General features: G+C 48.3%; 1 protein-coding gene across 1 annotated transcript in view; it reads right to left on the minus strand.

Moving 5' to 3' along the window:
• Positions 1–11,739, minus strand: part of LOC103801983 (plexin-A4) — a gene marked incomplete at its 5' end in the record, with an annotated part of 41,838 nt that overhangs the window by 5,258 nt on the left and 24,841 nt on the right. The window contains 2 exons of the mRNA XM_009074420.1: positions 6,039–6,251; positions 9,755–9,924. Coding sequence (XP_009072668.1) covers positions 6,039–6,251; positions 9,755–9,924 — 383 coding nt within the window. The remainder of the gene's footprint in view (positions 1–6,038; positions 6,252–9,754; positions 9,925–11,739) is intronic.

The following is an 11,739-nucleotide window of genomic DNA, read 5'->3' on the forward strand; positions in this document are numbered from 1 at the left end:
TGTTTTCCCAAGCAAAGCAATTCAACAGTGACCTGGGAACACATCACAGTGACCTGGCAATACATCTTGTATGTTCATGCTATGTTTATCCAGGGGTAAATGCTCTTTACAACAGCACCAACCTGGAAAGGCTCCTTAGTGGAGCTGCTTCCCAAGGGTGACTGTGCCTGCTGCCACTCAGCAAGTCATTAACTCATCAAAAGAGAGAGAAAAAACAAGTTGCCAGAGCTTCCTCTCCAGTCTGAAATTCTCCAGCACAGCCCATGATTGAGGCAGCTTACCATGGAGCTAATTGCCTTCCAAAAGCTCTTTTTGTCATGGCTGTTGTTTGTCTCTGGGTTGGGGCTGCACTCATTAATAACCGGTTTAGCATATGAAAAGCCTGTAAGGAATCCATGTGCTGCAGACAGGCAATTCCAGCCATCACATCGTTAGGCTGTGCAATCCAGACCACTGGAGGAAGGAGGAGAGGCAGGAGAGGGATACTGGGGACTGCTGCAGCAGGGAAGGGCTGATGGAAAGCTTGGGGACAACCTAGCAGCCAGCTCTGCTGTGAGGTGAAGGGAAGCAATGCAAGGATGTGCTGTCAGTTCTTCTGCTGACAGTCTTAGGTCCTAGGAAACACCTGAGCTGCTGCTGAGGCATAGATTGCCCAGGGAAATTGTAGGTGCTCCACCCCTGGATGGGTTGTTGAACAACCTAATCCAGTGGGAGGTGTCCCTGCCCATGGCAGAGGGTTGGATCTAGATGATTTTTAAGGTCCCTTCAAACCCAAACCATTCTGGGATACTCTGGTTTAGGGGTGGCCTTGGCAGTGTTGGGTTAATGGTTGGACTCAATGATCTTAGAGGCCTTTTCCAATCTAAATGATTCTATGAAACTCCAAAATTTGGAATAAGCAGCCACTTGTAACTTATTTTTTTCTTCTTTTGAGTCCTGTATCCAGGCTCAAAGCTGTGGTTTGGGAGAAAACACATCCCTGCCCATGGCAGGAGGGTTGGAACTAGATGATCTTTAAGGTCCCTTCCAGCCCAAACCATTACATGATTCTCTGATTCAGCTACACTCAGTGACAAGACTCTGTTAGTCCAGACAGAGCCTGTTCCAGAGAGAGGTTTTCCTAAAGGTACCAGCAGTGTCCAACAGACACCACAAGCACAGCACAGAGACCTTCTAGTGACTAGAGAGTCCTGAAAGCACCAGCTGACACGTTGTGTAGGTTAGATGAGGAATGGGTCCAGATTATCTGTTTTGTGTAGCCCAAACACACTCCCAAAGCAGTTTCTTACAAACTTAAGACCACAACATCCAAAGAGCCTCTAGTTCCATCCCCTGCCCTGGGCAGGGAAAGCTTCCACCAGCTCAGGCTGCTCCAAGCCCCATCCAACCTGGCCTGGAACACTCCCAGGGATGGAGCAGCCACAGCTGCTCTGGGCAACCCATTTCAGTGCCTTCCTACCCTCCAAGTAAAGAATTTCTTCCTACCATCTCACCTAAATCTCTCCTTTTTAGCTCAAAGCAGTTCCCCCTCATCCTAGAGCTATGTGTAAGGGAAGAGAAGTAGCTGAGGTCGTGGAGCCAGGACCTGGGACCAGCTAGGCCAGGCAGTGTTTGCCCCCAGCTTAACCCAACACAGATGTTATAACTCTGAATCTTCAACCTCAGATCATTTTACACTTCTTTTAGCCCAACCCCTATTTGGAATGCTCTTCATTGGATGACTCTTAAGTTGCTCAGACCACTTGCAATGCCTCCATTGACTTTCACTTTTCCTTTGAGTGGCTATTTTTAATGCACAATAAGCAGCCAAAAGGAGACAGAATCCCTGCAGGGAAGAGGCAAAAAAAAAAAAAAAGAAAAAAAGCCCTAGTTCCTCTCCTTGCAGCACTGCAGGTATTTTGGGCAGCAGTGTGAAATGGGAAAGCTCTTTGGCTTCTGCTTTTTGTGCTCTGCCCCTTCCCAGTCTCCCACATCCTGCCAGGCTTTGGTGGGGAAACATCATATTGATTGTGATGCAGGCAATTAAATGGTGTTAATGAAGTTCAAACAAGTGTTATCATAAGCTTGGCAGCATGGAGAGAAATGAAAGGTCAACCACAGCCCTTTGTCATCTCTTCGGTGTGGTGTGGAATGCTAATGAGCCAGCCCCAATTAGAACAGGCTCCCCTTTGTATTGCTTGGGAATTGCATCAAATGCTCCCAAGTTCTCCAGATTTCCAGGCTCAAAGGGGACATTTGAAGTAAACTTGAAAAGATGCAGATCTGAAGCTGCTCTAATGTAAATTCAGCAAAGCCTATGGAGTTTGACTAAGTGAAGTCAGATGAGATTCTGCTCCACCGTTCCATTCTTTTTTTTTTCCCCAAGAGTCTCATATAATGATAATTGAAAAGCCTCCACTTTGTTTTAGAACTGCAGCTTGACTCTTCAGGCCTTCCACAAAAGCCAAATAGCCTGTCCCCATTTCCTGGGTTAATTCTCCTGCCTCACCAGGCCTCATCTCCTGCAGCAGGAGAACCAATCTGTGGCTGCTCTCTGACTTTTTAGCCATGTGTTCGCAGCTCTGGGTGTACAATCACAGAATTTTAGGGGCTGGAATGGACATTAGAGATCATCTAGTCCTAACTCCTGCCCTGGGCAGGGACACCTCCCACCAGAGCAGGTTGCTCAAGGCTCAGCCAACCTGGAATGAAACACTGCCAGGGCTGGGGCAGCCACAGCCTCCCTGGGCAACCTGGGACAGTGTCTCACCACCCTCACAGACTTTTTTCCTAGTATCTAGCCTAAATTTCCCCCTTTCAATTTCTCCCCATTGTCCTTTGTCCTGTCACTGCAGCTCCTAACACAGATCCCTCTGCAGCTTCCTTGGAGCCCCTTCAGCTCCTGGCAGGTTGCTCTGAGCTCTCCACACAACCTTCTCTTCTCCAGGCTGAGCAGCCCCAACTCTCTCAGCCTGTCCTCGTAGGGAAGGTGCTCCAGTCTCTGCTCAGCTCTGTGGCCTCCTCTGGACTAGCTTCAACATATATATATAACATGCACAATTTGCCTAGTGAACTTGTTTTTCCCCAGGAGTGAGGATTTCTCAGCAGGATTGTCTCAGCAGGCAGAGTCCAAAAGGACTATCATGGAATGGTTTGGGTTGGAAGGGACCTTTAAAGGTCATCCAGCCCAGCCCCCTGCAAGGAGCAGCAACATCTCGAGGAGATGAGGCATCTTAAGTGAGGCATAATCAGTTGTTGTTGTTGTTAGGAAATCCATTATCTCGAATCATTATAGAAATGGGCACTAAAACCATCTGCCTCTCCAAATGTCATGGAAGAGCTCCATTTCCTAGAGAGTTTGTCATTAAGTAAATGTGGAATTGCCAAAAAATTGGTCAAGTTTAAAATCTTCCAGTTAGGAACTGTCAGAAATCCTAATTCTGAATGTACCACTTGAATCACCACAAACAACTGAAAATCTGAGAAAATCCTACCCTAAACCATGAGCCAACCAAACAAACACACCCCCTGAAGATTCCTGATGCTCTTGCTATTGGAATCTGTTGGAATGAAACTCCCAGTTGGTTCCTGTGTGGATTTAGGCTCCTGTTCAGGGCAGAATCTGGAACCATTCCCTTCCCAACACACTTTCACAGTCTATGGAGGTGGAAAAGGAATGTTCGAAGGATTGGAGGAAAGTACTTTCATCCACTCCTGCTTCTTATTCCAAGGTCATTCCCTGCCCTGAGTTTTGGGAGCCCTAGAGCTCTCCAGCAGTTGCAAAGGGATGGCTTGGAGTCACCCACTCAGCTCCATTTCCACACCACTCTTAAAAGCCAAGAGTCTGTTCTTTACTCCAAAGTGCCTTCAAGTTGGGTTAGAATCTCCCACTGCCTAATTACCCTCTTAGAGCTTCTTCATCATCAAAGAAGTTCATCTGACTTCAGGTTCTACTGATTTCCTCAACCACTTCATAAACTCCCTGACTGCAAACCCTTTTAATCTCGTGATCTGCTCTTTGAAGAAGCCTAGTGGTCTTGAAGGATGCCATCCCCAGCTGATGCTGACTGCAGAAAGAGCTCCAGCCAGTACTGGAAGCCTTTGGATTTGGAAGGAGTCCCTCAAAGTACAGTTGCAGAATGGAGAAAAGGAATTCATTAGCTCAGGGTAGAACTGAAATGATATTTTATTCATCCCTGATGTGGTTTTTTTGCCTTTCATCTCCCACAGCATCCAGGTGCCACTGCCTTGAGTCAGTGGAACTGACACAGAAATATAAGCAGGGAAGAAGCTCTAACCATATTCCAAAACCTGCAGCTTCCCCTTGGGCTTCAGTTCAAGTTGTCAGACATCAGTGCAGATAACAACCCAACACATGCTGGGGACAGAGATCCAGTGCTGGTTGCTAGCAGCAGGAGGTGTGATGTACCTCGTTTGCAAACCCAGTTGTTTGGGAAAACTTCCAAGGCAATGCAGCACCTATTGCTGAAGATCACTGGGCACCAGGATTTAGCTCCCCAAAGTTGTAAAGTAAAATCAGGACTAGAGCAACAAAATGGAAACTGCAGCTTTTTGTTTAGCCAGAGAGAAAAAGAAGTCTTGCATGGGGAAATATCCCATTTTCCACTTATGAACCTCAGTCTGTCACTCAAATATAACATCTCCAAGGATAAAAATCAAGCAGGTCATGTGTACAACAAATCATTTGTCCACACAAAGCAAACACCCCCACACAAGGCTGTTAAATCATTACTGTAGTGTGACATCTTTGGGTCACTGTTGCTACAAACTTGATTTCTACCTGAATTTCAGACAATTCCTTCCTATTATCCAGGTCAATCCAGCAATCAGCCTCAATACATAGTAAGAAACTTGGACAGGGGAGCAGAAGTAGGTCATAATTAAGCAAGGTAGCTTGAAAGAGTCTTACAGGTTGCCTAGAAACAACATTTGCTCAAGTGTTCAACCACATCTAAAAATAATTGTCCAGACAAATCCCAGACCAGTGAGAGAATTGGTGTAAAAAAATGTCACCTCCAGAGCTCTTTGATCAGCCACCAAAGGAGAGGAAACCATCCTGACCAAAGGGAACACAAGGATTTACAGCACTGGGTGCTGTGCCTGTAGCAGCACAGGTCTTGTACGACCTGCATGACATGGTGTCAATTTTAGGCAGAGCCTGTGAAGTCTTCCAGAGCAACCAGTGCTGCAAACTGCAGGCAGGAATGATCTGTAAGATCAACTTGCCTTTGTGTTTACAGAGCAGCAATCATTCTCCATCTGTGCAGCTCCCAAACCTGTCAATAACACCAGGCGAGTGGAGCATATTGCAAAACAAAGCCCAGAGCAGCTTCTGCAAGGCTTCTCCCAGCAGATCCCTCTGCATGGAGTGCAGGAGCTGCTGTTTGCTTCTCCTGGGGGAAACCCTGGAAACTGAAGGCCCAACATACTGCAGGAAGTTTGGGTTGTATTCCCTTTGCCTGACACTGACCTTCAGTACAGTAGGCTGAACAGTGCAGCCATGGGTGTTGTAGGTGTGGATAAAACACTTGGAAAGATCTCTGACCCTTCAGAAAATAATTGCAGAGCTGCAGTCACCAGCCTGTCAATTTTTGGGCACGTCACTCAAAGCACAGAAGAGCCCCCAAGGAGAGCTACTGGGAGACAACTGGATGACCCTTGGGATCTAGGCAGAGTGGGGACTGCCACGAACTGCTGAGAACAGCAAACCACCTCTGGTCTGTGTGGAAAGCCTTGGAAGCCTGTGTGCTACACCAGGCTCAAACACATCCCCTCCCCTTCCTTCCTCCCTCCACCACTTCTCAACAGTTTCTCCTCAAGAGAAACATGCTGACAAACACCTCTACTTCACACCTCTAATTAAACCTCCATCTCTGCTCTAAGACACATGAGAATAAAAGACTAGCATGGAGCTTTCTCCTAAGCAAAACCCAAAGGGAAAAAGCTCAGAGGCAGCAATACTACTCCTCCTACCTCCATCCACGAGACAAGGCCTCATTGCTTCACTGCTGATGTCATTCTCTGGAGCTAAAACTCACCTTTCCACCCAGTTCTTGTAGCTGGGGATGTCCTTGGCATAGAGAAGCTTGTTGGAGGGGGAGTCCTTGCCCAGCCTGTGCTCAGAGGTGGAACAGGAGTCCATGAAGGTCTGTGCCACCACGGACAGACAGGCGTCTGTGATGCTGTTTTTGTGGATGTCGAAGACAAACTGTGGGTTCTTGATCATGTTCACCCAGAACCGTAAGGGGAGGCTGAAAGAGAGGGGAGAGTGACCCAGTCAGTGCACAGCTCACAGCATTTCTTGTTCCATGGCTATAGTTCTATAACTGCTCCACAGAGCGTTAAGGGTTGGAATGGAGCTTAGAGATCATCCACTGGGCAGGGACACCTCCCACCAGAGCAGGTTGCTCAGGGCTCATCCAATCTGGAATGAAACACTGCCAGGGTTGGGGCAGCCACAGCCTCCCTGGGCAACCTGGGCCAGTGTCTCACCACCCTCACAGCAAAAACTTCTTCCTGATATCTAATCTAAATTATGTGAGATTGTGTGACAATCCAGTCATAGAATATCTGAGCTGGAAGGGACCCACAAGGATGATCAGTCCAACTCCTGTCCCTGCACAGACACCCCAACACTCCACCCTGTGCCTGAGAGCATTGGCCAAACACTCCCTGAGCTCTGTCAGCCTTGGGGCTGTGCCCACTGCCCTGGGAGCTGTTCAGTGCCCAAACACCTCTGGGGGAAGAACCTTTTTCTAATATCTGACATAACCCTCCCCTGACACAAGTTTGTGCCATTCATTTGGGTCCTGTCACTGGTCCCAGAGGGCAGAGCTCAGTGCCTGTCCCTCCACTGCTCCTTGGGAGGAAGTTGTAGTAAATGTGGTAAAAGTTAAATGATGAATGGAAATGTCAGATCATGGTGTGGAGATGAGGACTTCAGGATAAGCTTTGATATACAACAAACTCCTTCCCTACATGAGCAGTGGGGTCACCTCAGGAGTGGCTTTAGTCCCTGTTATCCTCACAAGACAGATGTTGTCAGTCTTAAAGTCAATACAATCTTACCGAAGTGGCACATAAATTAATAGAGTGTAACTGAGGTGACAACAAAGACTTCGAACTTCTCTAGGTTAGGTTGCAGTGTAAAGTTGCCCCTGTTGGCTGCTGCATCAGATGAGGATTGGCATTGCCTCCACAGAACTTATGATAAGGGTTATAAGGTACTAGAACAGGTTGCCCAGAGCAGCTGTGGCTGCTCCATCCCTGGGAGTGTTCCAGGCCAGGTTGGATGGGGTTGGAGCAGCCTGGGCTGGTGGGAGGTGTCCCTGCCCAGGGCACGGGTGGAATGAGATGAACTTTAAGATTCTTCCAACCCAAACCATCCTGTGATTCTAAACATTTATCATTGAGGGACTTGGCTTTTAGCCCTCCTACCAATCCCATGGGAAGAGAGGCAGGCAGAGCTCCCTGGCTGAGACTGGGAATGCTCAGGGAATGCTCTGTGTGCTGTTAACACCATGTGCTGTCACACTCCACTGCTCCAGCCCAAGCCTGCACATGATCCCAGCACACTGGGCATGAAGCAATCATTACGTGACAGGGAAAACTCTCTTGCATCAAGGAAGAAAAAGGATCTGGGAAACAAGTCTTGCAGCCTTTGAAATGAAAATATATCTGCCCTAACCAAGGAAATGTTATTCCAATTGCAACCCAAAGCCCTTTTTCTCCCCCCAGTTTTTCTCAAAGGGGGGATGAGATGCCCTGAGGTATCTACCTCCAGCCTTTGCCTCAAGCCTTTCTGTCAGGGCAACTGCATCCAAGTGATGGTGGCCTAGGAGCTGAGATGTGGCAGTGATCACAGAGCCAAGCTCTTGTCTCTCTGTCAGGTACAGGGTTCACTCTACCTTCACTCTCTGCACCTTCCCAAGAGGAGAATATTTTTCAGCTCAACAGTCTCCTGATATTCAGCCTAAACTCCTCAGTTCCTTCCATTTGCTCATTACCCTCATGTGTTCACACCACTGCAAAAAATTCATCTCCAAATCTGATATGTTTTGGGTAACAAAAAGCAGTTTAGCATGTCCTGACAGAGGGATGACACCACATTTTCCTACCCCACTGTGTGTTCTCCTGAGCCACAAAATCACAGACCAAATGTAAGGAAAGCCCCACACAGGTAAATCCAATCAGCCAAGTTCAGAAGTGGGAGATGGTGGAAATCATAGAATCACAGAATGGTTTGAGTTGGAAAGAACCTTCAAGATCATCTAGTTCCAACCCCTACATGGGCACAGACAACCTCCTACTAGTCCAGGCTGCTCCAAGCCCCATCCAACCTGGCCTGGAACACTCCCAGGGATGGAGCAGCCACAGCTGCTCTGGACAACCTGTGCCAGTGTCTCAGCACCCTCAGCCAGGAATAAGTAAGGAATTTCAGTGAGACCTGATGGAGTTGTGAGGGGAAACATTTTTTGCTGCTGCTGGAGAACCACCAGCTGGAGGATGAGGTGGCTGAGTGAAGCACACAGAAGTCCTTGTGCAGGTGTTTGGCTGAGAGCCACAGTGAGGAGAGGCAGAGAGCACCTCTGGGTGCCTGGGGCAGGGAGGGGCTGGGGGACAATGTCCCTACCTGGGAATAATGAACCCCTGATGTGACTTTGAGTTCATTTCATCTGATGGAACAGATTTCTTCATCCTGCCCCTTTTCCTACATCCACACACACTCTCTGCTTCTCCTCCCCCAACCCCCTTAAATAAACCTCCTGCTCATTTAGGCTGAGTGTCTGCAATCAGCCCTAGATTAGTGCCGCAGATAATGTTAATAATATGCTAATGTTTCATTAGTTGAAAGCCTCTTTGGTGCAGGGGGGGGTTCTTGTTTTTTTCTGTCACTGTGCTGTGACGATCTGCCATCAGCAGGGCTGCTAAAAGGAGAAAATGCATGAGCTGGGAGCCCCATGGCTCTCCTCTGCTGTTCCTTTTATAGTCCCTCTATTTGCACAGGAGAAGGGGAGGGAGCCATTCCCCAGGGAGCTCTTTCCAACAGGGAGACTCAGCACAGAGAAGGTTTTTCTCTACCAATACTGCCTAGTCTGTGTTGTCCCCTTACACTTGTTTCTGTTCCCCTCCCCTGGCAAACTACAGGAGGAGGCTGATGTCACACTTTGGCACTGATGTCACACTTTGGCACTGACTCCAGAGCAGACTCACGTCCAGCTCCACCCCCTTTAAATGCTCAGTACCATTTGAGATGCTCTCCTGGCCTCCAACTGTCACCCAGGAGGGTCCAAGTCTCCTGTGGGTGTCTGGGATTCCTTACAATATCTCAGCTGGCACAAGATGTCTCTGAGCATGCAAACAAATGGATCTCTAGCCCCACTCTGACTAGAGTGGGAATGCAAACACCCTGTCTAGGTGAAGCCAGTGGTGCTGAGTCTTCTCCCATTCCTCCCTAGATGTTCCTATGGGCAGCAGTTAAACACTTTAAATTTTCCCCAGGAAACCCCTCCAAAATGCTGCTAGTCCCATATAATACAAGGCAATCTGGGACCAGTTTAACCAAGTGCTCCATCCTTAAGCGCATGCTTTAGGTTCTGGGAGCTTCTGACCTCATCAGCTTGGCAAGATTGGTGCTCTGAGCCCCACACCAAGGTCCTCAGCTCCCCCAGCAGCCAGATCCCAAACCAATGTCCCTCTACTCTCCTCCCAGTCCAGTACATGGTGCTGGACTCTACTGGGGTGTCTCACTCACCAGTTGCTCTTCCAGGTGTGCCGCACGTGGGGGTCGTGGATGTTGTGTTTGTCAGCCTGTTCATCCAGGAAATCAAACATGTATTTGATGGCCAGGGGCAGGGCACTGCCACGGTGAGCAGTGCTAAAGATGGTCTCAAAGAGGTCATCTACGAATTTCTGGAGGGTTCCCTGTGGGGAGAAGGAAGGAAAGAAGAACATGAGATACCAAGTGGGAAGGAGGGAGAATTTTGGTACTCTGCTGAAGACAAAGCAATATCTGTGGATCAGGCCCAGAAAGTGGGATGGAAAACTGGGCTGGGGCAGCCACAGCCTCCCTGGGCAACCTGGGCCAGTGTCTCACCACCCTCACAGGGAAAACTTCTTCCTGACATCTAATCTAACTTATCCTCTTTCAATTTATCCCCATGACTCCTTGTCCTGTCCCTGCAGCTCCTACCCAAGAGTCCCTCTGCAGCTTCCCTGGAGCCCCTTCAGCTCCTGCAGGTTGCTCTGAGGTCTCCACACAACCTTTTCCTCTCCAGGCTGAGCAGCCCAAACATTTTCAGCCTGAATTCTCCCTGTCCTCCCTGCTACTAGCACTCCCTGCCAGGAGGGATATCTTGCCCTATCTTATGAATATGGCGATGGAGACTCCCTGGTTTGTCTTCACTGAGTTTCTTCTTCTCTGCATCACACTCTCAACTGCTTTAGTGCATGCTTGAGACACAGCCTAGTCATTTTCTGTGCTGCCTTTCACCCAGGGCCATTTGTTAAGCTGGGAATAGAAGTCAGATGAGTGTAGAGCACAGCAGAAAGTGTCATTGAGACAAATAGGACAATAGAACCTGGAGAGAGGCAGATGGTTTATATGTCTAACTAGTATAATAAATAACACAAGCTTCATCTTAATCCCCAAGAGGCCTCCTCATTTTTCACTCCCCATTGGCATGGGACTGAGGCAAATCCTACAAGCAATGCATGGATGTGTCATGCACTGCTCTGCACACCTCAGGGATGTCCACTGCAGAGTCTCCTTGTGCTCCTCTGGGAGGAGAATCCCAGCTCCTGGGCTTGGACAACCAGCCTGGACAAGCTGGGGAGGATAGTTGACCTTTAGCAACAAGGTGAGGCACATTTTCTCTGCCACCAGAACTACACAGGCATTTCATAGAGTAATAGAATGAGAGAATTTTCAAGGTTGGAATGGAGCTTAGAGATGATCCAGCCCCAATCCCTGCCCTGGGCAGGGACACCTCCCACCAGAGCAGGTTGCTCAAGGCTCATCCAACCTGGAATGAAACACTGCCAGGGTTGGGGCAGCCACAGCCTCCCTGGGCAACATGGGCCAGTGTCTCACCATCCTCACCACAAAAACTTCTGCCTAATACCTCATCTAAATTTCTCTCTTTCACTCTCTACCCAAATATTTCCCATTTCTCTGTGAACAAAACATACAGCTGCTAAAATAACCCCAAATCAATTGGATCTCCAACAAACAGTTCCTCATGTGTGCAATTTCCTCTTCTGACAAATAAAACCTTTCTCTGCAGGCCTAGGAAAGAAATTCTTCCTAGAAATGAAGCACCAGGTTCCACCAGAGTGGCTCAAGCTTACAGAGAGCTAACAAAGACTTAATTAGGGAGCTGATGGTGTCTCTGGCTGATTCACCACTTGATCTATTCTTTGGGGAACAAACAGAGGTACCTTTTGCTTGTGTCAACTCTTAGAGTGACTAAAGCCCTGCAGCACATGTCTGACTCAGAAAGGGCCTTGGAGGGGAAATCACGTTGCTCTGACCTGGCAGAGCTGCCCTGAGGGTTCAGCTTCTGCAGGGAATTAGGTCTCTACATGCTCACCCACACCAACACAAAGAAAAACCCTGAGGCTTTTAGGCAAGAGACTCCAGGGTTCCGAGGTAAGGGATTTACCAGAATAAAAATCATTGTCAGTTTAACTAAGTATTCCTGGGGATTGTATTACCAACAATCACTCTTTCTCCTCTTT

The sequence above is a fragment of the Acanthisitta chloris genome, unplaced genomic scaffold (genome assembly GCF_000695815.1).
Source record: "Acanthisitta chloris isolate BGI_N310 unplaced genomic scaffold, ASM69581v1 scaffold11615, whole genome shotgun sequence".
In the NCBI taxonomy this organism is placed as follows: domain Eukaryota; kingdom Metazoa; phylum Chordata; class Aves; order Passeriformes; family Acanthisittidae; genus Acanthisitta; species Acanthisitta chloris.